Source organism: Suillus subaureus (assembly GCF_016647635.1).
Source record: "Suillus subaureus strain MN1 chromosome Unknown BJ212scaffold_5, whole genome shotgun sequence".
In the NCBI taxonomy this organism is placed as follows: Eukaryota; Fungi; Basidiomycota; class Agaricomycetes; order Boletales; family Suillaceae; genus Suillus; species Suillus subaureus.
In genome coordinates, this window is record NW_024538561.1 from 1097660 (window position 1) to 1122495 (window position 24836).

The 24836-nt window shown below is 48.2% G+C and overlaps 8 protein-coding genes across 8 annotated transcripts; 6 read left to right on the forward strand and 2 right to left on the reverse strand.

Annotated features, from left to right (window-relative positions):
- Window positions 1-446: 446 nt before the first annotated feature.
- Window positions 447-2260, forward strand: BJ212DRAFT_1477152 (uncharacterized protein; the record flags this gene model as incomplete). The annotated part of the gene is made up of 3 exons (XM_041339501.1): window positions 447-1173; window positions 1229-1660; window positions 1722-2260. The coding sequence occupies 3 exons, from the start codon at window positions 447-449 to the stop codon at window positions 2258-2260; spliced, it is 1698 nt and encodes a 565-aa protein (XP_041197144.1).
- Window positions 2261-2744: 484 nt separating this feature from the next.
- On the forward strand, window positions 2745-6314 carry BJ212DRAFT_1330188 (uncharacterized protein). Its single transcript, XM_041334720.1, has 7 exons — window positions 2745-3573; window positions 3632-3669; window positions 3729-4455; window positions 4514-4829; window positions 4885-4938; window positions 4991-5572; window positions 5626-6314. The coding sequence occupies exons 1-7, from the start codon at window positions 2839-2841 to the stop codon at window positions 5988-5990; spliced, it is 2817 nt and encodes a 938-aa protein (XP_041197145.1). The 5' UTR covers window positions 2745-2838; the 3' UTR covers window positions 5991-6314.
- On the forward strand, window positions 6314-8940 carry BJ212DRAFT_1330193 (Septin-domain-containing protein). The gene is made up of 6 exons (XM_041334721.1): window positions 6314-6967; window positions 7022-7333; window positions 7385-7431; window positions 7482-8457; window positions 8514-8628; window positions 8681-8940. The coding sequence occupies exons 1-6, from the start codon at window positions 6566-6568 to the stop codon at window positions 8692-8694; spliced, it is 1866 nt and encodes a 621-aa protein (XP_041197146.1). The 5' UTR covers window positions 6314-6565; the 3' UTR covers window positions 8695-8940.
- Window positions 8941-10778: 1838 nt separating this feature from the next.
- Window positions 10779-11870, reverse strand: BJ212DRAFT_1263077 (chorismate mutase; the record flags this gene model as incomplete). Its single annotated transcript, XM_041330318.1, has 5 exons — window positions 10779-10844; window positions 10895-11178; window positions 11229-11518; window positions 11566-11587; window positions 11642-11870. The coding sequence occupies 5 exons, from the start codon at window positions 11868-11870 to the stop codon at window positions 10779-10781; spliced, it is 891 nt and encodes a 296-aa protein (XP_041197147.1).
- Window positions 11871-14090: 2220 nt separating this feature from the next.
- On the forward strand, window positions 14091-15390 carry BJ212DRAFT_1330217 (uncharacterized protein). The gene is made up of 4 exons (XM_041334722.1): window positions 14091-14294; window positions 14382-14537; window positions 14593-14657; window positions 14893-15390. Exons 1-4 carry the CDS (start codon window positions 14124-14126, stop codon window positions 14918-14920), a joined length of 420 nt encoding a protein of 139 aa, XP_041197148.1. The 5' UTR covers window positions 14091-14123; the 3' UTR covers window positions 14921-15390.
- A 518-nt stretch (window positions 15391-15908) lies between these two features.
- Window positions 15909-18595, reverse strand: BJ212DRAFT_1477156 (uncharacterized protein; the record flags this gene model as incomplete). Its single annotated transcript, XM_041339502.1, has 8 exons — window positions 15909-15936; window positions 15997-16311; window positions 16362-16652; window positions 16707-17000; window positions 17048-18122; window positions 18175-18308; window positions 18356-18500; window positions 18556-18595. The coding sequence occupies 8 exons, from the start codon at window positions 18593-18595 to the stop codon at window positions 15909-15911; spliced, it is 2322 nt and encodes a 773-aa protein (XP_041197149.1).
- Window positions 18596-20101: 1506 nt separating this feature from the next.
- On the forward strand, window positions 20102-21217 carry BJ212DRAFT_1296715 (uncharacterized protein; the record flags this gene model as incomplete). Its single annotated transcript, XM_041332491.1, has 5 exons — window positions 20102-20158; window positions 20220-20336; window positions 20464-20602; window positions 20925-20947; window positions 21089-21217. 5 exons carry the CDS (start codon window positions 20102-20104, stop codon window positions 21215-21217), a joined length of 465 nt encoding a protein of 154 aa, XP_041197150.1.
- A 543-nt stretch (window positions 21218-21760) lies between these two features.
- Window positions 21761-24202, forward strand: BJ212DRAFT_1444991 (uncharacterized protein; the record flags this gene model as incomplete). The annotated part of the gene is made up of 15 exons (XM_041338041.1): window positions 21761-21801; window positions 21859-21919; window positions 21969-22007; window positions 22064-22078; window positions 22137-22549; window positions 22605-22689; window positions 22744-22808; window positions 22883-22934; window positions 22989-23079; window positions 23103-23123; window positions 23181-23282; window positions 23332-23381; window positions 23438-23568; window positions 23654-24020; window positions 24191-24202. The coding sequence occupies 15 exons, from the start codon at window positions 21761-21763 to the stop codon at window positions 24200-24202; spliced, it is 1545 nt and encodes a 514-aa protein (XP_041197151.1).
- Between the last annotated feature and the right edge of the window lie 634 nt (window positions 24203-24836).

The window sequence follows — 24836 nt, forward strand, 5'->3', positions numbered from 1 at the left end:
TGTGTTGGCGATCTGACACCTTCTGACACTGTGTATATCACAAGTTTCCAAAGGGGGGGAGACAAAATTTTCCATGAATTTAGACACCGGTACGGGTTTTTTTGGAGTGTCTGCATTATCTAGATGTGGATCCAGTTGTTCCGCCATTCCGCCTCAAAAAAATCTGAGCTATGCCATAGCGGATGTAAACTTATTCCAGCGGATTTTTTTTCGTTTCTGTGCTCGTCTTCCCTTCGTTGCAACCAGCAGGCTCCTCACAGAACATTGACCAGCGTGTTCAGCGCTTTCGCCATCAGAGGACATCTCACTAATGGCTCTCAGTAACATCGTCATTTCCCAACAATCCGAGCGCTGCTGAAAGAAGCGACCCCTGCATTACCGTCGCACCGACGCTTCCTCCAAACTTTCGCAAGTTTACGTTCCGCTTAGATTGCGAGGAAAGAGGTATGGATGACAGAGATGACGATAGGGTATCAAGTTCGCTCCCAGAAACATTACACGCACATATAATCCGTCCCAACGATCAATATGGACGTTCCAATGAGGCGTCATGGAGTGCCCAAGATAGACATCTCGTCCAGCAGGCTTCCCACCTCACTTCCCAATCTATATCGTCGTTGACTCCCGCGACCTTTCCAAACAGCCATGGTTCACGAGGGGAGTCGTCACAAGACAGATTAGTCTCACCAGATGTAGAAGAGAGTGGATATAGTTCCCAACGCATTCAAAACACCTCAGCTAGCCGGAGGGGAAGTGCGGCCGCTGGCCTTGCGCACCCCCCTAGGGCTTTCTTAATCCCCCATGGTAATCGAACTCCAGGCAGCGAGCCACCCTTTTACCATCAAGTTCCAATTCATTCTTATACGTACCCCCCACCCCTTCCAAGTCAATATCATGTACCGTCACCGAGCGCATTTCAAGGCAGGGCGGGTCTTTCGTCGTCGTCTCACACGGCCTGCAGGCCGGGAGGTGGCAGTCGTGCGCCAGAAGAGAATCGAAATGGAGATGACGGCGACGACAGTGAGCAGACGCACGAAATTACGCCCCTCGATCCTGTACAGGAGATCCATTTAGACAGATATTTGACTTCACAGCCAAGACCAGTGCCTTTTCCGCCCTTCATTCCAAGGGGTAGTCGTGAAAATAGCACCTACCTGTACAATGCACCTCACTGTGAGTCCTTGATTATGTTTGAAAAAATTCTGAAAATTCTGAATTTTCCCTGAAGCATATGATGATTCTGGTCACCTACAACCGTCTTCGCATCACCTCGAGTCAAATATCATACGACATCACTCACTTCCCCCTCAGCGACGGGAAGAGCGTAGCCGTCCTGGGTCCTCTAGCAACCGACATGCACCAGGAACGTTGCTAGATGGTCGCCCAATTCAGAGGGCATCCTCGTATTCTCTCCCTCCAATTACAACTTTTATGCGGCCGCTGAGGGAAGAGTACTCCGACAGAGGGCCGCAAACGTCCTCACACGGTCTACTTGACCAGACACGGGAAGATTTGCCTGCAGAAGTATCAGTGGAGGACAGAGAGTCCAGTAGCGAAAGACCGACGTATAGGCGAGGGAAAAGAAAGCGATCAGATACTCAGGATGAAAGGAAGACCAAAGTTGCGCGAAAAATCTACGTTGCGTGTGATTTTTGTCGAGGTGAGTGGATATCTTTGCGGGAATCGCTCCGATTGGCATCAATTGCCCCATAACTTTACAGGGCGGAAGCTTCGATGTGACGGGACCAAACCTTCCTGCGCGAATTGCTCCACCCGGACATTGGAATGTATATATAAGGATCACCCTAGACGTCGTGGCCCTGGAAAAGCACCAAAAGGTTCGCGGACCAAGAAATCAGAAGGGAAAGGTCGAAAGGGGAGGAAAAGTTCTAAAACAGCCACAAGTGAAATTGATAGGGAAGGATCTGAACAGCCTTCAGCTGCAGGACTCCCAGATCGGCATGTATTTGAGCCACCGATGATGTTACCAGGTCACGGTCACCCTCACTTGTCCAGACTGGTAGCTGTTTATGCGCTACCGCCCTACACTGATCGTCCAAGCGCTTCGAACATGCATCGCGAAGAACCGGAACCGATCCCACACTGTCACTTCAGGAGCGATGTGTTCGATCAAGGACCAGTAGAGGGCATGCAGCCACTCTGGAGACGAGACGAAGAAGACAGCCGGTCAGCGGAGTCTGGACATCCATTGCCTCCTGGGTCGCGGAAGGGTGATACAGACGAGGAGCTGACTAATTAAAAGCAAACAACACACGAGGTCATTCAATGGAGACACGGTACTTGCTGTTGATGTTGCGGACGTAGACCGACGCAGGCGGACAGTAGAGGATCGGCACCCACAACTGTCCACGGTGTTGACGGGATAGTGACCCGGCGGCGCACTGCTTGTTACGTATTCTGGAGATCGGATACCTCTTTATCGTTGCTACGGACTTTTCTTGGTGAGCGTCTTTTTCGAATAAGCTCTCACGTTCTGTTGACGAGAAATGAAGTCTAGATGCGAGTGTTGTTTCGGAATCACCCTCTTTTCCGTGGCTGAGCCATATCCGCCGTACCCTATTTCCTTGTTTCAATCCTGATGGTGATAACCTGGTTTAATTTTCTCAGCTGCAGATAGCCTCTCTCAGTGATAGCCTACCACATTATAATGTTATGTAGTGCCATTTGATTTATTTCTACGATATATACTCCAAGTCTGTGCTACGTATCTACTACAGACCGCTTTATCACTATTTTGTCTGTTAACATTTTTGAGCCTCGGCTGTCAGATCGTTGAACCTGAAATAATAAATGAATATTGAACGAAAAGGGAAATAAATGATTGAAATTTCCAAGGATTCAATTCAAGTCGGAGGAATAAACCTGGGTGTAATGGACCCGATTGGCTCGGTGCATGTAGATTTCAGGCTCGGCTCCGTTAGCTTCCCTCTTTTCTGGAATTTCGGTGTTTATCATCCCCGCGCTTGCCTCACCTCGCGGGCAAACCCTCGCTCTGTCTCCCCCGAACGGACATTCGATTCGTCTGTCATACTCACGATGCCGCTCGTCGTCGACAATGGCGAACAACGCATCATGAACGACGACGACGACCGTATCCCAATCCCTCCTTCCGTTCAGTCCGTCCCAGGGGCCACACATTCATATTCTTCAAACGGTCTTGTCCCCGGAACAGTTGGCAACGGCCATGATCCTCACTCCAACGGCTTAAACGACTTTAGTGGTTATACAGTCATGGTTGCTGGTCAGCGCACCGGCAAGACCTCATTTCTGCGTCTTCTCTTGGACACCAGTGAAATCTCCTCGACAGCCACCAAGGACCAGCTCGCCTCCGTCGCAAAGTTCGTGCAGGGTTGCAGCGGTCATACATCCCACATACGCACCGCATCCATCAATATCGAACATGATATTGACCAAAATAGCACACCTCAGGTCCTTACTCTCACGCTCGTGGATACACCCTCTTTGACGTTCGAGGATGAAGCTTCCACTGAGCGGGCTATCCATGAGATACTCAGGCATGTTGAATCCAGATTCGCCGATGGTATCGAGGATGTAAGTTTGCCCAGACTCCTTTCCTACATTATATTGAACCCCAAATTTTTCGGTGCAGGAGTGGAGATCCCCAGCGGGTGACAACAACATCCATTTGTGCGTTGCTGACATGGGCGCTTAGTCGCCGCGTCACTGTGAACTGACCCACGGACCAGGTGTATATACTTCTTGGATCCCGACGTGATTGTTCCACCGTCTGTACCAGGACCTCCCGCTCCTCTGGTCACTCGTGCTCGGGGCAGTAGCTTCTCTGTCACGGAGCCGGAGCCCGTCATCCTCGAGCCCCCTGTCACGAACAACCCACTCCTATGTCGCCCTTCCCTTCCTCTTAGCGAAATTAGCACCATCAGGCGGCTTTCTGCCAGAGTCAATGTACTGCCTGTAATAGCTCGCGCAGACACGCTTACCAACGACCGCCTTGCGGCCGTCAAAATGGCTGTCCGCCGAGATCTTGCGGAAGCCGGCATTGGCTTCGGAATCTTCGATATGGACTCCCATGCGCAGTACCAGCACCGTAAAGACGCGGCTGAATCTGCGCACCCTGTAAAGGGTGAAATGGTGAATGGTTACAGTGGTCATGCGAATAAGACTTCTCCGCATGGACATCCTTCGCCTCCGAATTCCCCAGCGATGGCGTCTCTCAAACTCCCATACGCCCTTATCTCACCCGATATCTACTCGCATAGTGATGGCGTAGCGAGAGTGCCCCTATCACGTCACGAGCTTGTACAGCAATATGCTCCTTTGGTTCTTCGTCACACCGCTTCTAAACTGACGCGTGGCAAATTCATCAGAAGCTATCGGTGGGGATCTATGGATGTTCTAGATCCTGTTCATAGTGACTTCATGCCGCTCCGCACTGCTATATTTCATCACATGGAGGTGGGTATTCCAGTTGTCCGACTTTTGATGTCACCATTAAAATCGATCCTGGCCCTAGACGCTGCAGAAATACACTCGAGAATATCTTTTTGAAAAGTTTAGAAACGAATACTTGCTCCAGCACCATTCTGCTAACCACCAGCTTCACCCCCATACCCTACAACAAGCGGTCCCACGTACTTCTGTACCTCTTGCGCATGCTCCTCGCCCTGTCTTGACTATTGAGACTCAGCCAGGTCATGGCTCTGTCCGACATCCCCCTCTTCCCATGGCCCGCGACATCCCTCCTGGGGCGGATTTGCGTGGGCCGCCACTTTCCCGTCCGATGACAGATGGTGCTTCTTCACAGCTTCAAGGCAAGACAGCGTCTGGAAGTAAGTCCATGCGTGGTCCTGACTCAGATAAATTTGTGCTAACCCTGGACAACAGGATCCTCCAAGCAGAGGACTAAGAAGATTACAGTGGCATGCAACTTCTGTCGATGTATGTAGACTCCGCCCTCCCTTGCGGATTCAATACTCAGGACGCTCTCTAGCCCGAAAACTCAAATGTGATGGGGGGCGCCCTGCTTGTAGCCAATGTGTCAAGCGGTCCAACCTTTGCGATTATATGCCACAAACCAGCAAACGGCGCAACCCTCACCGTCCACCTAAGGAGGATAGTGAGTCTGAGATGAGTGGCGAAGACCGATCCGCCGAAGACAACGATCCCTCGGTATCCCCCGAGATTGTTTCCCAGCCACTATCTCGCAGGAGCTCCAACGTTGTCGATAAGCGGCCAATACTAGATAGCTTTCCTGCCATCGCTGGCCCATCAGAGCCTCGCGAAGGTCTTCATAATATGCCTCCTAGGCCTAAGTCTGGCATAGCTACAGGAAGTTCGGGAACCTCCGACGGACGGACGTTGTTCAAGGACAATGAGTTACCCCATATTGCAACTCTGTCGCTACCTGAGAACTCCCCTGCGGCTGCGATGAGTGCTCCCCCGCTCCCGCCTATTAGACCAGCCTCAGAGCAACAGGCTGCTCAGCGAAAACGTGCTTCCACTGTTCCAGGGAGGAGCAATCGTCCCGCTGCCAGCACCGGTCCCAAAGTGGTGGCATGCAACTTCTGCAGAGGTTGGTTTGTCAAGCATTATGTTGTTCTGGACTGATTCAATCATCCTATCTAGCAAGGAAGACGAAGTGCGACGGAGCGCATCCAGCCTGTTCCAGCTGTGCGCGAAGGTCCCTTCCATGTAACTACAATCACGATTCCAGCACCAACGGCGTGAATAAAAAAGGGACTCGACGTGCCTCGACCTCCAAGGCAAATGCTCCTCAAGTACATCTTTCCTCCGTGCATTCACCTCCCGCCCACTCTCCCCCTTCGTCAACTGTTGTCGGTGACTCTCGTTATTCTGCCGGGAAGTCCTCTGAGGAAAACCAAGGAGAGCCCATGGATATCGATCTGAAGAGAAAGATGGACGATATGGAACCCTCGCATATTCAAAAGAGAATGAGGGTGGATGAAACCACTGGGGACCTTATACCCTGAGCACCCCTCATCATCACCCCTCCTCCCTGACCAAATCAGGTGTAAACTGTAGAATTAACTCGCATATGCACTGTCCCTTGGAAAGCTTGGAAACTGTCGTTGAACGTTATGTTTTTTGGGTTATCTCCAAGTGTTCTTGTCTTGTTTTGTGCATGGACCACGATTGCACTGTATTTTTTCTCCTTTGCTATTTTCGTTTCAGGCGCCAACGTTTTCTCTTCGATATTGCTATCATCGACCATTGTATGTATGTCGATTCAAGTTGGGGAATCAAGATCAAGTTTGTATAAACGTTGTAACTCGTTGTGCTATTGCCATTGGTGGGAATCCTAATGGCCTATCAACCAGCGCAGGTTGCTATGGGTTGCCCTGAGCTTGTGATTCTGTCGAAATATGGATTTGACTTATCCTTAACACCAAAATTACCGCTGAAGCGGAAGCCCTGTTGCCTGTAAACCTTTCTCTTTGGCTGTAAACTGATATTCCTATATCCCTCACGTTCTTTATTCTACCAGTGTTGATACCCGCCCCACACTGTCGCACTCTCACTATTCTTCTATTTCTTGTATCTCATCATGTTTTCTTTTCGCAGAAAACCCCGAACTTCAGACTGCACGGGGTCACCACTGAAAGCCTCTCCCTCTCTGCCTGAGCTGCATTCTCAAGGCATTCCGTGGCCGGAAAACTTGGTAGATGTCACGGTAATACGCGAAAGTTCCATTCCAGAGCCAGAACGTTATCCCCAGCAAGGTGCGGTCAAAAGCTCTGTATCATGCTCCGATCGTGCCCCCATTCCGTTCCACAAACCATTTCGGTTAATTGCAGGACAACCGGCGGAAAATGGCAGCAAGATTTCGTCAATGTATATGTCTCACCCTCCGTCTGCGTTCGGTAATTGGAGATCTTCCACCGTTCCTGTCCCGTCACCACGGCGATCCCACCGTAAAAGCCGTACTCCACCTGCGTTCAACCTCATGGTATGTTATCACATTGATCTCCCCAAATTGATTGAACTGCGACGTGTCAATCAGGTTGTAGGAGCAAGAGGCACAGGGAAGACTTCGTTCTTGCGTTTGCTTCTCGAAACTGCAGATATATCATCAAATGCGACAGAAGACCAGCGTGTGGGCTTGGACCGGTTTTTAAATGGTTCTCTGAAGCACACACAGCAAATTAACACGGCGTGTGTTGAAATTTGCGAGTCGCGGTATGACCGAGTGCTTCTGACTGTCATTGATACTCCCGGACTGGATTTCAGCGATGGGCACGAGTTGCGGGTTGAACGTCAGGTCAGTGGGATGATCAAGTATCTTGACACGCAATATGCAGATACAATGAATGAGGTATATCACGCAAGCTTGTTCTTTCAAAGTTGTTACTGAATAGATATATAGGAGTCTAAAGTCGTTCGTCAAAGCAAAGGGGATCAACATGTTCACTTGTAGGAATTTTATCATGTTAACAATTATTGATTCAAAATTATGGATTTAGGTGTATCTTTATGGTTGATCCCTCGTCTATATTGTCACCGTCACCTTGCGCCCAGTCTATGTCGGGCAGAGCCCGGTCAGATACCACGGTTTCTCGGACTACCATCGGAGATACCCAGGAAGTCATTTACCATCAAGAATATTCCAGAGACTTCGCAATGTCCCCCGCTGAGCTTCGCGTGATCCGTCGTCTTTCGGCACGGGTGAACGTGCTTCCTGTTATTGCACATGCGGACTCACTTACGGATGACACGTTGTCGCTGGTGAAAGCTGCCGTTCACAGGGACCTAGAGTCAGCTGGGCTAGACTTTGGGGTGTTCTCTACACCCAACCCGAAAGCGGAGTCCCCCGCATCGGTATCGCTCTTGGACGATAAAACTGCCACAACGTTGCCGCAAGAAGTAAACGGTCACCGTGAGAACGGTGACATCCACCAAAATGGGAGCTCTTACGTTGCAAATGATAGTGAAAACAAGGGTCGTCCCTCACGTCCAGTGATCACACTGAAAGGGACACGGCTTTCCCGTTCCCGTTCCCGCTCTCGTCGTGACCTATCTGCCATAGTTCAAGACGAAAGAAAGCCCTACTATCCTGATGGCGCCGAAGAAGATAGCGTAGCGAATATTCGTTTCTCAGCTCATGTTGTTTCTAAAACAGATATCTCAACGTTACTCCCCTTCGCGCTTATCGCTCCAGAACAGGCAACTTCCCCGCGGATTAGACGGCCGCAGCCAGCTTCCCCTGAATCTAACCTTTCCGCTCGGGGAGACACGACAGGGCCCTCTAGCCCTGTGGCAGAAACACCCATCTCCCCTGATAGTCCTACTGTCCGCAAATCCTTGTTTCTTCAGGGTCCCCCAGAGGATCTCAGGGGCATTTTCACTAGGAAGTTCAGATGGGGGACCGTTGACGTACTGAACCCTGACCATTGCGATTTCGCTGCCCTTCGAACAGCAATCCTATTGACCCATCTCAAGGTAAATAATTTGCTAACGTATTGTAAACATTAATGAAGCTATGGAACACTCCCCAGGTTCTCAAAGTACATACTCGGGAAGTTCTGTACGAGAAGTACCGAACGGAGAAACTCTTGGCTAGGCGTGCAACCAGGAACATAGGCCCCGAGGAAGCAAAGCGTCTGTTGGAAGGTACGCCACCTGTTTGTGAATTACGGTCTTTGTGACTCACTCTGTCCCCTAGATCTTGGCTTGTAATCCCGTCGATTTATTCCTATTTATGAGTTCCCTCTTGTACTCCCTAATCTTTGATAACTTCCTCTGCACCAGTTGTATGTTGTACATATGTTATCGTTCATACCATGGATCTATTTTTTGTATTCCCTTTCACATTGGGAACATCACATTGGGCTTGCCGTCCCCCGCACTTTTGGATTCAAATCTACGCTCCTTTGCAATACACTACTTTTGAACCCCTGTTTGAAATTGACTGTGATCTGGCACGGGGCCCCTCAAAGGTTTTTGAGACTCAAACTAAGTGGGAGATAGAAGCACATGCGAAAATAGCTCCGGAGAGAGCCCGTGAGATTAGTATGGAGCCGATACATAATACAGCGGGACAACCTCGTATACAACTATATAAGTAGAATTTGGTCAATCGCGATTGAAGGGCGTAACGCAATACTTTAACCAAAAAGACACGAATACGTAGACATTAGCAATCACGGGTGGTGAATACAGCGACCATAGAAGAGCAAACTGGACTTGAAAATCCTGTCATGATGATCAAACTCAGTCACAGTGGGTTCTTGCGGCAAGAATCTTGCGAACGTAGCACTCCCATGTAAGTATCTGAGCACCAAATTGCTAATGCGCCAATGCGCTGGCGCAGCGGCGGTATCCGTACATAATATATTTTAGCGGGGCAACAAAAAGACCAACCCTCTCCAACCCTTCGGCGCCCCCTCTGAGTCAGGAATGACGCAAACTTGTCACAGGATCCAAGCCTGTCCAGTGGTACATGATACAGGCAGAACACGCCCGCTGGACCAGGCAGGGACTGCATGCAAAGGAAACCCAAGGCCAAACTTCTATAGCTATAGCGGCTGCGGCTCTATCTATCGAGGACTGTCACAGCGCAGGACTGCCGAACGGCGACCCTGGCATTCCCGAGGACCTGCGCCAGGCCAGGCACTCCGAGTAAACTTGTAAGTAACATAAATAAAATAATTATAATTATAAACTGCGCTTACCATTCTTGGGTACTACCACCAGCAATATGAGCTGACATAAGCTTCCTCTGAACAACTTAGCGTCAAACGACTACGCAGCTCCTACTGTTCTATTGATTTAAAGGAGTTGTACTCCTTTTCTGTCTATAGTATTGTTGGCAGATCAACTGGTAGCAGATATAATCGTTCTAGGCCACGAGCGTTGATGCAATCGTGCGCTCTGCTCTAGTGACGCCAATTTAGGTGCCTGTCCTCGGCCTAAATGCTCGTTGAGGGTCGATGATCATTGCATTTTGGGACATCAATAGAGATGAGGGCATCCATGTCGGCTCAAAACAACGGTCGAACTTGACAACTTCCCACCCAGCGACGCCACACGACCCACGTTTGATGTCCCCCTATAGATTTTCTCAGCGGATTTGGAGATTGCTTGGACCATGTCCGTGGCAGAGACCGCTAGTGCTAAGTAACTATCCCTCAAGGATTATTGTTCTGCTGTGTTACGATTTTGCAAGCAGAACTTGACAACGGCTAATCAATGATCTTGTGGAGATCATATGCTGTGTCTCACTAAATGCCATGATTGAAACTTACAGCTGTACACGAATGTACACATCTGACACTCGAATGCGAGAAGACAGTGCAATAGCACAGTAGATGGCATCCAGAATCAAGTACTTGGGCCGGAGATATCAAGATTCGAACAACATCACTGATGTTATAGCGATGCGGTGGTTCAACTGTCTCCCGAACGCCCGTCACCAAGGGCATCCCACTAGTGAGTACTAAGATCTGTCAGCACCTGCTCACACCATCTGCTGCAGCTGCGGCACGCACGGATGAATAGGCTTCTCTTCCAAAAATAACCCTGAATCTCCCTCATAATTTCCAGTGAAAATCTATCAAAAACCCACGTCCAAATGTCCGATCCAAAAGGTGGTGGAATACCGCAAGATCAACGTACGTCGGTATCAAGTGACGACAACCTAGTTATACAAAATCGATGGAAAAAAACAAGTGACTATCGTGATTATGTATGGTAGTACCTCGAGGCAGGGAAGTAGGTTATACAGCGTAATAAGTTCAAAAAGTCAATCATATGGTTCATTACTATGCAGCGAGAGCATCGATCTCTTCCTGCGACAAACCATCTAATCTGTGCAATAGATAGTCGACCTGGCAAAATACATTAAGTTGAGGGATGACAAGACTGAGTAAACGCATACCTCGACCTCTTTTGTCAGAGGGATGATATAACTCTCGTACAACTCCACCACACCATCAACATCAATTTTTGCACCACCATTCAAATGGGAGTTGACGATGGCCTCACCATCGGCGCTGAATTCTTGTGCGTATGTGGCAGCTTTCTTGCGTAACCGCTGAAGCAGCTTGCGCTCAACCTCTGGTTTCGTAACCAGCGCCTCGAGTGCGGTTGGATTAGGCGTGAGGATGTGGGGAATGAAAGCAGCGGGGTTTTCAAGGAATTTTGATTCAGAAACAAATTTGCCTATATTCAGAAATATTAGAAGAATATCGGGCTCGATGGAGGTGACTGACCGTAATGTACGCGTTTACTAATTGCCTGCAGAACTTCAACGTCTATGGTTGCCGCGCTGCCATAATTACCATCATCCTCGTATTCTTCATCTCCAATAATCCCATTTGAGCGCTTGATGGCAGCTAGCGCCAGGGTCGCCCGCCTTGTTATCCGCGGAACAATAGAACGAGTATAGAAAGACAGGATTGATGGATTTGCATTGATAGTGTTCGGTTGTAGTATTTTTGGGAAAGCCAGGGGTAAAAGCACTGGGACAGGGAGATTGGACGTGAAAGGGTATTCGTCTGGGCTATGATAACGTTAAACCGCGAAACGGATGTGATTGTAAGAATATACCTTGTATATCTACGAGCTCTAGCTGTGTAGTAATGTGATTTAGCATACTGCCTATGTTTAGCATTGGTCAAGGTACGAACCATGGAAAGTTTCAATCTCTTCAAAAACCACTCGAGCCAACTTCCATCAAACTCCATATCCCTCAGTTCCTGAAAGGAGCCACGGATGTAGATTCGGGGGTTGTGAGCAAACTGCGCTCGCTCTATCAAGTCAAATATGATAGTGTCTTCAAGGCGGACCAAAATTTGACGGATTCGCTCGAGAGACAGAGGGTCTTTCTCTAGCATGAAATTTTGGGACAACATGGCGAGGAATGGGTGCTCGGGTGAGAGGAGGGTGTGGGTGCGGATGGAGCTACTGAGACGTGGTATGGGTTTAAGTATGACTCCGGATGAGATGCAACGGGTTGCTTCCGATACGAACACAGATTCCGTTGTCAAAGCGTCAAACTAACCACACCGGTGACTCAGGGTACAGACGTGTGCTAGTACTCAACGTTCTCTCTAGTCTACTTATATATTAAAAACTGATCAGGTGCTGTGATTTTAACCTTGAATAAAATTTCGGCCGTCGATTTATCATCAAGTACGGCATATCCAACTACGAATATTTCCGAGTAATTGATCTTTTACCTGTACTAGATGCTGATCACGCCATGTCCATATATCACTTTACTACATATGAACAGGAAGAAAATACAGGGCTGCCAGTGGGAACTCGAGAAAGTAACGTTAGATCCTTCTACATTCTCTGAGAACCCCGTGGAGTCGAGCTCCATTGGAGGCGTCACTAGGACTCACTAACCGAGGCCGAGTGACGAGATGAAGTATTACCGCGGCTACACGACAGGCTGCCGACTTAAACAAGCTTGCTTGCAAGGTCAATTGACAATCGGTCACCGGTCATACATGGTACGTTGGCGAGGCTATATGTACTGGATTAAGCCACTAGCGAACTTGTCGGAATTCGAGAACGAGGAAATTTCAAATACGGAATACATATACAGTCATTTTATACTATGAGGATTTGTTGAATAGTTCAGTGTGCAATCTTAGAAAACTGTTTAACGGTTAAACAATTCACCCAGCCTGTAACACGCCTTCAAGTCGCTGTCACTCTAGCAGCCAGAGCGCCCATCCCATGATCATGAGCATTACTAATAATGACTTAGAACTAGATCGGCTGCTAGGCATGTGGGCGCTCTACTAGTAACACGCCCCGCATTCTTGGTATTACCCCGTCGTTGCAGCCGAACTACTACCCCAATCCTTTATTTCCCCAATGAAACCTAGAAGTCCTGTTCGGAATTGGGTGTACACATTCGATTGCTTGTTCCCTACATTATTATGTAGTACTGAATAGCGCTTGCAAACTAAAGACGTTTTTGCCGCCTCATTTTGCACTTCTTCGGCGCCAAGCCCTTACATTCCGCCACGTAGACAGCACATGCTGCGCCATGGGGATATGCTGTACTGATCACTTTACCAAGAGCAACTGAGAGGAGCTGGGAGGCGATTCAACGGATCTGTGGCTATTGGAGTTGCACCATTTGCTGATCAAGTCCGACGGAGATGGAGCCACGGGGAAGCGATTTGTAATGGCACTAGTTGAGCTACTACTAGTAAGGCTCCAATGAACCGTGCATTGGTTTCGTGCAGCTACGCGGCACTTTCGCCCTTTGGTATTTTGTACACTGTACAGTGCAACCAGTGTCGGACACCCACTCTTCCAAGTCGTCACTTCCTTCTTGATACAGGGAATAGACAAGGGGGCACACAGCCAGAAGGTTGACGGGAATAAACGAAAAGGAGATCGAACCACCCAACACCTGAGACTCTGAATGACGCAGCGATAATAGCTGAATGATTGACACCACCAGAAGTACATCAGACATCCGGATCATTTACGGACACAAATGGCAGTGAAGTGCAATGTAGGGTTGTCGAACACAATGGTTCCTTGCCGAGTGAGATGAATGCCCGTGATAGAATTGAGCAGAAACACAAGCTGCGCTTTGATATCCCTATATCGACGCTCTGCTCCCACCGAGGGTGCCCGGTCTGCAAGAATTTCTGGTGTGCTTCTTCTAGTGCGCCTATCATGTCGCAACGCATCGCCCGGATCTTGAAATTGCTATCTTGGTTAATAGAACAACGGTAAAAGACAAGATTATCCGAACAGATTTACAAGGTCTAAGAACGACTCGGATGTCGAGACGAACTGACCATCGTCTTAGCACGGAGTCATGTATGGACACCCTTACTGCTCTTGTCATGGCCTCAGCGACATGTGTGATAGCCCAGCGGACCCACCTTTGGTGCTATGATGGCAATCGAACAATTCGCGTCTTCAGTCCTATCTAGAACATGTACAGCCAGGTAATTGGATGTATACATCGAGGAACATATACTTTTGAGAGTGTATATGCATGTACATGCTGAGAATGAACCAGTTGGTTGGAACGTCGAGAGTAACTCCTTGCAGGTTACGTAAACGCGTCTGAATCACATAATGACATTAGATCTTCTCCAACTCATCTTTCTGCCAGAAATACGAACATGGGGTTCATGCTGCCGTCCCCAACCAACCCAAGAGAGCACGCTCGTGCTCTCATGTCTCAAAAAGAGAACATCGAAGCCGAACTCGACGCGCAGTTTTCTATCCTTAAAACCAATAACGTTGATATGACCACACCCCTGGTTGATCGGGAAGGCTTTCCTCGAGCAGATGTCGACTTATATGCCATACGGCATGCCCGCAGACGCATCAATGAGCTGCGGAACGACTACAAGCTATCATGAATGAGATTGAGACAGCTCTCCAGGCGGTATATGATCCATCGACAGTTGGATCATCACCCGCTGCATCTGAGGAGGCTTGCACAGCACACGAGTTTAACGGATAGCGCGGAATCGCTACTTGCCTTTGCAAGAGTGGATGGCGTGGCCCCGAGTAGCCCCGCAGCAGAAGCGGTACGTTGGTATGAAGCTCGCTTCAAGGACGACATCAACAGAGTTTTACTTACAGGGACTTCGACGAGAAGATCTGATATTGAAGTTTGGATCTCTCGCACGATCATCATTTACATGCAAGTTCTTTGCAACCACTGGCAGATCTAGTATCCGTTAATGAAAATGTTGGTTCAGGTTGCTTTCCCGCACAACCTACCTATTGACATCATTTAGCGCGAGCTTCAGGTCATCATATCAAGGTCTGGGGAAACCATCTCATTGAAACTCATCCCCCGTAAGGGCTGGGGTGGGCGTGGCATGCTAGGGTACGATGTTTTTGGTCGTTCGCCCGACGCGAAATAATGCTCATCAACAGGTGCCATATTGTCCCTCACGAATCCTAGCCATCATCGACGCTCTTTTGAGACGGCGCAGATGTTTATTCATCACAGCTTTGTACATGTACTTATACACATACTGTCGAAGATCATTCGCTCATCGCAGGAGCCCTTGGCAATGCAGACGATACGTTACGGAATACAGTTCCGGGATCGACCTGGTGCGGGTTTCCCGTTCCAGGTCCACTCGAGCAATTTCAAAGTTATTCCTTTCAAATATTTCATATTGAACGATTTCTGACGCAAGCCAGTCAATCGATTGCGCAAAAAGGGCAACCTTAATAGAGGAAGTACGGATAGGAAGAGATGTTCAGCCAAAGCAATGTCCTACTTTCTGATTATTGATGTATCCCGATTCGCATGCATTCGCGCCCGGTCATGGTTTTTCACAGCTGGTAAACCCCGACAATGGCCTTATCCAGATTGGCGGGTTGTAACTTTTATACATACCGAACGGAACGAGACTGAGCACTGCGGAGCGCTCTCATTCAGCAACTAAGTACCACCTTGATAGCCCTGATGAACTTTGAGTTTGTAGTTTCAGTTTTTTAAAAAGATTTGCAGTGCGATATACAACCACGATGTCCGCACGGACGAATTTAGTACGAGTTTCAGAGACAACGCCATACCTGAGTTCGCGTTGATGGTACCTTCCTTTCAAAGGGAAAGACCAGATCACTGGTCAAGATGTATGTGCTTCGAATTCTCTCGTATACGCCACATCGTACATGGCCCATCTAGGAAATCAACGATGTCAAGCAACGTTGAAGACTATGCGGGCGGGAGCGGATCGGGCGAAATCAGTCATCGCTGACTCCGCTTAGGCAGGCAGGCATCTATGCACCCGATCGTCGTTTGCATCAATACTGCAAAAAGTCAGTCTGGTACCGATGCGAGGATGCGGAAATTAAGGATGGTTCAGCAGCGTAAAGAATTACAACACTTTGATATTCAAATAAACAAGAGAAAAAAAAATCGAAGCAAGAAGTACAACTCATTCTACACCAAATCCTTCTGTTTCCCTGTGAAGAACCCAAAAAAATCAGTGTGCGCCTCCAAGATCGGATAGAAAACGAACGCACTCGATGGCATACGTCAATTTTTTCTCGAGGCTCTCGTAATCTTCGTAAGGAGGCAACTCGATCCTGTTGAAACACGTATGACTCCTCGGGAGCTGTGATGGATCGCCAGACTTGTCGATGGTGAATCTCCGGGGCCCATCCGAACCTTGTAAATCCTTGAAGCCATTGACAGGTACCCTGGAAGTACCCGTCGCAAATTGCAGTAAGCGCGACTTGCGTTCTGGGGGCCAACTACGGATACATTGCCAGAACCACTCGATGACTTTGTCCGTCTTTTCGTATCCGCGGTAATCAGTGTATTGGATCCAGTCATCGCTTGTAACGCACTGTTAACGTGATAAAGATGAGCATGATGAGATACGTACGTGTCAATTTCGGACATCCCTCCTATGAGAAGCTCCAGTTCTCGCTCGTCAAAGAGTTCAATCAAGTCTTGAGGTATGATCTCATGGAAGCCGTGCATGAAGGCTTGTGATTGTTCCCGGACTCTTGTCTTAGTACGGTATTCCACAACCGCTTCGACGTATTCCTTCTTGTTATCTTCTGTGACGGGTATACTAGCTCCACCAGGCTTCAGCTCGACTTCCACAATCTCGCCAAAGCGGTCTTCCGTAGAAGTGAACGTCTCGTCCAAGACATCGGTGATGTCATTTTCCCTGAGTCAAATGATTGAGCGACTCGACTTAGCAACGATAAGAACGGAAACATACAACATCCACACTAAACTGCGGTAAAGGTCGGCGTCGACACCTTCGAGATCAGCCAATGTTGACTTTTTTCCGAGGATGATCTTGTAGAAACTCGGCACGAAATAGGCATCGAGGAACCGCCTATGGAATATAGCAAGCCCAAGACATCGCCCGATAAATTTGAAGTACGTTAGGTGCTCAGGATTGATGCCCGACATCCAGTTCATCTGAAGGGTGTAATTGTCGTGTGCAGAATATTGGAACAAGCCGTAGGATGGGTCGAAGATCTCATGAGACACCAGGAAGAACCACTCCCTATCGCAGCATTAGAACAAGGTCAGCTCAACCAGTGAAGTGCGTACCTTGAGACACCTCCATAGTCCAAGCCATCTTCTCCTTCGAATTTGATCACGAGCCTCTTCTTCAGCTCGTTTCCGCTCATTCTCATGACAGTGGCGAAGCTGTCATCCAAGACTCGGCTTCTCCGTAGCTTCAACTCGCATTTTCCCTCCTTCAGGTTCATCGCAGGTTGACTGCGGAAGTAGATCACCTTCCTTCGGTAATCACGCTTGTACTGAGGGGCATTAGAATCCAGATTCGAGGGTAATCTTGGATCATCCCAGGTCGTGGTGCGGGTATTGTGATCAACAAAGTACACTCTGCCAGTGGAGGTGAGGCGCATCTCCCAACCTGATGGCAGGGGACCCATATTCGCATTCGCGCTCGTGGACGCAGAGATAGCGGAGGGAGCGACCTGTACTGTACGTGGGTCTATCCATGTCGTCAGGCGTGTATGATGGTCAACGAAGTAAGGACGTCCTTCTGGCGTTCGACGCTCTTCCCACCCTGCCGGTAGGGGGACATCTACATAGCCACCGCTGCTGCGAGTAGGGCTCTGAACGTGCGGCTGCGGCGCCGAGATTGATGGAGCACGAACAGAAGATGCAGAAGGTGTGGCTGCGGGCTGTGCCCATGTGGTCATCCTTCTATTGTGGTCAACGTAATAGACTCGACCGCTTCGCTCGTCAAGACGACGCTCCCATCCTCGAGGGAGGGGTGCTTCGTCTTCGTCGTCCACAGTACTGGAGGTAGAATGAGAAGGCTCACGTGCAACAGCTACAGGAGGTCTGGTTAATGCTGTTGCACTATCTGACGAGATTCGGGAGTCTGGGTTGGAAGTTGAACCTCGGCGGTTAACAAGGGGACCGAGAGATGGGACACGGGGAAGAGTGGGTACCCTTGTTGAGGACTCGGGGCGAAGCATGGGTGTGCTCTGACGGGAACGCAGACACCTGTTTGATGATACACTAGGTGATAGATTGCTTTGTCCTGCATCCGACGGAGTATTCGTGACTGGCGGAAGCGAGAACGAAAATAGCATCTTCCCGTAGACAGATACTCCAGTAGACGATTGGCGAAGGTCGTGAGTTATAAGCCCTGAAGAAGTATCGTGTCAGCTTGGGGTGTTGGAGGTGGAGATTATGAGTACTGTAACTGTTGGCCGTGTGGTCTATCGCCTGTTGGCCAGTAAGCTCAACAAGCCCTAGGAAACCTTGATCTCGCTTTCTGAATCTCTTTTGGTCGAATATCTGGATTGTGATAGTAGAAGATGGCCGAACGGTGCTACGAAACATGTTTAATACTGATATAATAGCAGCGAGATAACTCACATATCAAAGTGCTGGTTCCAAGTTGGGCTCAGACTCTTTTTCACAGGACTGGTGGTGTATGTCTGATCGGTGTCAACGGAGACGACAGCGAATGGGTCTGGGAGACTGAAAACCTCTCGTTTCACAAGGGAGTTGGCGGCAAGGACTGGGCGTGCGCAGATCAGCAGTCATTGTAGTACAGATAATCATGCAGTACTCACCAGTGATTCGGACGGTCTGTGTTTGCTGCTCGTTCGACATCTAGAGCAGCCAGGGTGCTCGTCAGTAGTTGTGAAGTAAATGCCAGGATGGTGAGCGAACAAAGAAAGAAGGTCTCTCTCAAGTTGAGGTTGAGTGGGGTATTCTTGAGCGCTATGCTGTGAAGATGGCAATGACCATGAGACGACGATTCAAAATTAGATTACACGGATATAGCAGTCCGGTCAATACTGACCAATGTTTGAAGAAGATATGGCAGATATTTTATGGACGAAGATGGTGAGCGACCAATTCGTTGGAGCAACGCAAGACCAGCTGCGGCAAGGTTGCGCAGAAAACAGCGTTGCACAAAACCCTTGCAAGGGCGTAACGCAAGTAACATGCTGTAACATGCTCGTAAACTTTTTGTAATCCTGTTTTCATTACGCCAACCTTACCCTCGGAGCCTCTCGGAGGGTATCCATGCCATTGCACAAAGAGCTACTTTAAATCATACATATATGACTATGTAGGCATGATACTAGGCTACAGGCATCGCCAGCACCAAGGATTACCTTGCCAACATCCCACCGATAACTCGACTTTCTTTCGACCGAATCATCATGTTAAGCCGAGCACCCTCGAGAACCCCCGCGACTTTCAATTTCACAGTACCTCGTGGATCAAAGCACGGCTGAACGCTTCCATCAGAAGATCTGTCGACCTTCGAATCCAAATCCAAGCCGCTTTGCGAATGCGAAAATATCGCGGGAAGATAGCACATATCTGGCTGATAGGGGAAAGGTACTAGGTGGAAGATGCCTTGTAATGGTGGATTGGACATCAATCAGTTATAACGAATTAATCAGATGTTCCTTCCCCAATTACATTCACGTAACACGCTGCTAGCCAAACAAAGAAGTTACTTACTAGAGTTCGGCCCTGCCGACCTTACTCCGTGGCATGTGGTTTTGTTTTCTGCACCATTTTATTGCGAACGTACTAGGATCTGGAAAACTACATCAACGTGCCAGCCATTTTGGCGACCAGTGATACTCAAGCTGTGCACGGTGATTCTCGATTCACAAACAAGCCTTTGTTCTTTTTGTCACCTTGAAAGAACTAGCACTTGCGTTGTGGTGCATCTTTTTGCCTGTACTAGTTCATCGAGCGAGTCGTCAGAATTGGCTGGTAGGGCCCGAGTCTAAGCATATTGATCTTCTGCGGTGTTGCTTGGAAACTATCATAGCCCTTGATCCTCCGGTGCCGTACAGTGAACTCGATCTCTCATTTATGTAAGATGTACGGTGAATGAGGACGTCATCATAGTAGACAAGAAGGGGTTCGGTGCGAAAATGGTACTTCAATCATTGTCATGATGTTTTTAAAGACAATGGATGTAAGTACCACTGGCCCAAGCTCTTCGGTAATCGCGACCCTTCCGAAACGGTTCTAGTCGGTACAAGATGCAGTACGTATTGAAGTTTTGCCGTTCTGTGACTTCTGGGAATATCTTAAGGGAGATCACAGAACGACAAACCCACTTCATCTCCTGAACATTGTCGCGTGATGGCCTTGAAGACTCATTGGATGCTACAGGAGTCAAATCATGGGGAAGTATTGACTGTAAGTTTAAAATATCAGACTCACACAATCATGATGGACCGACTGTATACAACTTGACCAGGTCCGTACTCGCAGCAGCAGACGAAATGATCGTCATGTTTGGCAAGACCGACAAGTATGGCATTGTTATTACACTAAGGTTATTCGTAACGTGGTCACGATCGCTGGTGGTCGCCCCGTGAGTTAACAGATAGCCAAACAGTCTGACGCATGCCAGTGCCAGTGATAATAACTTCACCCTTGATAACCAATGAGACGTAGGCTTTATGTCGATGATCTCGACCCCTTTTGATTGGTTTCATTAGCTTGGCAGGGGAAATACACCAACAGGCTCGAACAACAACACCCACTCTTTATCCACCACGACGCCGAAAGGGCAGACAGCAAAAGTGGGATTGCCAATTATCTCTTCGTTAGGAAGGAAGGCTGTCACTGGCATATACTGTTCGTCATCCTGTGGAATGGCGGGTGGAAAATCGTAGCTTCCCGAACTACCTTACAGATACAATGCCTGTCTTAAGACCGATCGGCACTTCCAAGTGGAGTATGAAAGTCACTGTGGTTAATGGCAGTCGTTAACCAGCAGCGATTACCGGGTAGGCCTATATAGTAGAACAAGAGTGAAGGGATGAAATTTAAGGAAGCGAACGAGTACGAAAGAAAACGGGCAGGAAATATCTTCGATCACAACCATGGCGGCGGGCGAGTTGGCAGCAAGTCCTAGTACACAAACGCTGCTCGATGGTGACTCATGATCCCAAAACAGCGCGTGCTCATCATGGGTGGGCGGTGTGTGGTATGGTTATATCGTATCAATGGATTGTTGAATTTTGTCTGCCCAAGTCACACTTGGTATGAAGAAGTCCACAAATACATCAAATTTGAATTGCTCCAAGCATGAACTAATTTAAACCATGAATACCATGATAGAGACGGGAGCGGGGGCACCATGAAGCTCACATGAGTGGGCGGGAGGTGTCGGGGCACAACTGGATAGTCGAGACATGGGCGTGCAAGAGTGCAGATCAGACACAAGGAGTTGTGGGAGGGCCCATGTAAGACGGTACGAGAGCACGCGAGAGGGGGCGTTCAATGGTTCCATTAGTTATGAGAACCCTTAATGCGGGTGAGAGGACAGTATGTGCTGCTGGAGAGTAATAGCATATAGCAACAAGCACAAGAAGTTAGCGGGAGGTGTTGGAAAGTAGGAGGATACAGAGGATCCAGGTACTGTCTACTGAAATATTAGTGCGCAGAAGAAAAAAGTAATGATATGCGGTGAGTACATAAACAGGTGGCGGATGGGAGGGCGGGAAGAATAGAGCTCGGGAGGCGGGGTGGCACATCAATATTGCAACTCCGCTCGCCCTACAACACATCGGGCGGGATTTAAACCCCGCATAACTTTCTGGCGATAAGCCCGCAGTTATGTAAGGGCACCAGAGTCCGAGGCACAAGGTATCTCCCACTTAGGACAAGCAACTTCCTCGATAAGGCTTGATAAACCAGATGACCTCGTTCGGTGTTGCCTAGCTAACCGGTATACCCAGGTGAGAGAGTATTAAAGGAATATTCAGAGTCTTGAGAGTCATTATTTTTAACATGAGTGAGATTCAGCGGAGAGTTGCCATCATCGGCACCGGGTAAGTATTGCTTTTGACTTGATTCTATACCAACTGAACATTGGACCGCGCGCCTAGTATTGCCGGGTTAACCCAAGCTATTGCACTCAAGACCAAGCTTAATTTTCACAATTTCACAGTGGGTGCATCCATGCAACGAGTAGTGTGCTCGCTGAGTAGTTCAATAGATATATGAGAAAGGGTCTGAAGTCGGTGGAGTATGGAGGGTACGTTGTTCTCATGTGACATGTACCAAACGTTCTGCTGACATTTGTTTGCACAGGCCAACACATATCCTGTATATATTGTCAACGACTGAAGCTGCAGCACATCCCTCACCTCAAAGCTTGTTTTAGGGATGTTCGTCGGATGTCGAAATTCATTGGTACAGCTTATCAACAGATCTCTACCCATACTGGAACAAGTCTCATGGCCTTCAGCCGGAGATTCAAGCCTACTGGATTAAGCTCTCGAAGAAATATAATCTATATTCACATATCGCGTTCAATACAAAAGTGTTATCTGCCGAGTGGGAGGATGCTAAACAACAATACGCCATCGTCGCAGAAGATGTCTTTTCAGGCAAGAGGACGACGAGTGTGGCCCACGCTGTAATATCTGCACTTGGCATTTTGGAGGCGCCAAAGATGCCATACGAGATCCCTGGAGTTCGGAAGTTTCAGGGGGTTTCGTTTCACTCCGCACGGTGGCCAAGTTCAATAGATCTGCAGAATAAGTGTGTTGCAGTGATTGGAAATGCCTCTTCCGGGTGAGTTACATGACTTCTGCGTATCCATTATATGGTGATCCAGACATGCGACAAGAGCACAATTCGTGCCAGCTATATCTGAAGATCCATCTGTCGAAGTAGTAAACTTCATCCGCACCCCGACCTGGTTCAACACTCGAGTGAGATTCTTTATGTTATGTTCAATGATTCAACAACTGAACAAAACGTCTAAGCCACGTATTCCGTACTCCGACACTGCGAAATGGATATTTGCTAGCATCCCCCTAGTGATGCGACTGTACTGAGCTTGGATCGCATTCTGGGTCAGGCCTCCTGCATCACAGAATTTTAGCCTGTTGACATTTGTCACAGTACGTTAATCCCTTTCACTCACCCATGGGTGATGAGGATCTCCAGAAACAACGTGACGTGAGCAGGGGTCTCGAGACCGTGTATTCGATCTAACGTTTCTACTCAGGCGATGACGAAATACATCCTCGATAACACACCGGATAGATACCATTCTCATATGATTCCTGATCATCGTACGCGTCTGATCAAGGAGTTTTGTTTGTGCTCACATGTTCCACAGCTCCAGGTTGCAAGCGGACCGGTTCGTCAACAGTAATCAGACTGATTCATTATTTTCTTTCTTATTTCCTTATATCAGTCGCGGACAGTGGTTTCCTGAAAAGTCTCTATCGCTCTAACGTGAAACTGAACTTCGACGGAATCGCCGAGATAGTGGAGAATGGCATTGTCACAAAAACTGGTGTGTGAGAATTGTCAATGATATCATCACTTTCCTCACATCAGTTTAGGCGAAATGTTACCATTTGATGTCATTATATACGCAACCGGATTCATTGGCGTGAGTTGCTATACATGATCCAACATTCCATTCGATGCAAACTGCGGAAACAGGAGCGGTACCCGATGCATGCTCGAGGCTTGAATGGAGCCATTGTCCAAGGCTATTATGATGCCCATGGTGGCCCTACCGCATACATCGGGACTGCAATTCCAGACACACCAAACTTTTACTTGATAAATGGTGAGTTCAGAGGGGAGCATGTCGTTATCAGCTGTCGCCTGAGGTAATAATAACAGGACCGAATACAGGATCACAACTCGGAACATCAGGGATATTTGTTGTGGAAATGCAAGTAAGTACACCTTGATTTTTTTATCTTTCTACTATCTTTCTACTCAAGCTTGTCGTAAGGTTGCATACATCCTTCAACTCATAGAGCCGGTCCTTACCGGTTCTGCCTCATCTTTTACCATTAAAGCTACGCCCACAGATACATATAACGACAAGCTACAAGAACAGCTCTCTCGCTCGGTGCACGTACACTGTTTCTCTTGGGCGCGTACGAACGGTACAGGCAAGACATTCAATCCGTTTCCTTGGCCTACGACAGTTTTGTGGTGGTTACTTTGTAGACCGAACTGGGATCATTATACGGCAGTCGGCGCCGAGAAATGGGCGTGGGCAAGGCGAAGAAAGGTTGTTTTAGAATATTATGAAATGCACTGCAATCTTGATGCTGTTGCGGTCATATATCAGCGGCTCTGCGCAGCGGATTTTATACGAGATGTGGTGAGTCCATTAATGTTCTCGATGCCTATCATTTGAACGATCTCTATCTTTAGGCATGGAATTCCCGCAACTTGTAGCTACTTGAGTAAATTTGTCCTCCGTCTTTGAGGTGCCATAGTCTACGAGACACATCATACCTATACGAAGTAAAAACTGGATGTCTCGTCTCCTGTTTCTTCACGACGAAATTTGGCAATCGGGAACAATACGACGACAACCTGTTAAACTGGTCTTCAATATGTTTGCCGATCATTATGAACCATGTTTTTCAGCTTGCTCGCTAGGTCAAATCTAACAAAGCGGTTAGGTTGGCTTCGTCCATTCTTCACGATTATAATGGAAGGATCTGAAGCAACCGAGCGATCTTCAAACTTATTCATGGGAACACGTCTATGCGGAGTCAATACTTAGCTTGAAGCACCATGTTCAACAATGAGCCGAGCAATGGAAAAGTAATTTATCTTCGGTCGTTGTGAGTTACCTTTTCTCGCCTTCTTCAGCTGCCAATGAGTTTGAAGGACCCTGCATTCGTGTTAAACAAGCTCCATCGCATTCTAAGAACCACCTTTAAGACAGACCCGTATTCAATCTCTCATGCAGAACTGCTAACATGCGTTCGCTAAGACACTTCCAGCCACTTGTAATTTATGTACACTCTCCAGGCTGATATCTTCAGTCACTCAGTAGGTTCGTGCGACTAGGAACGACTGTATTAACTGAATA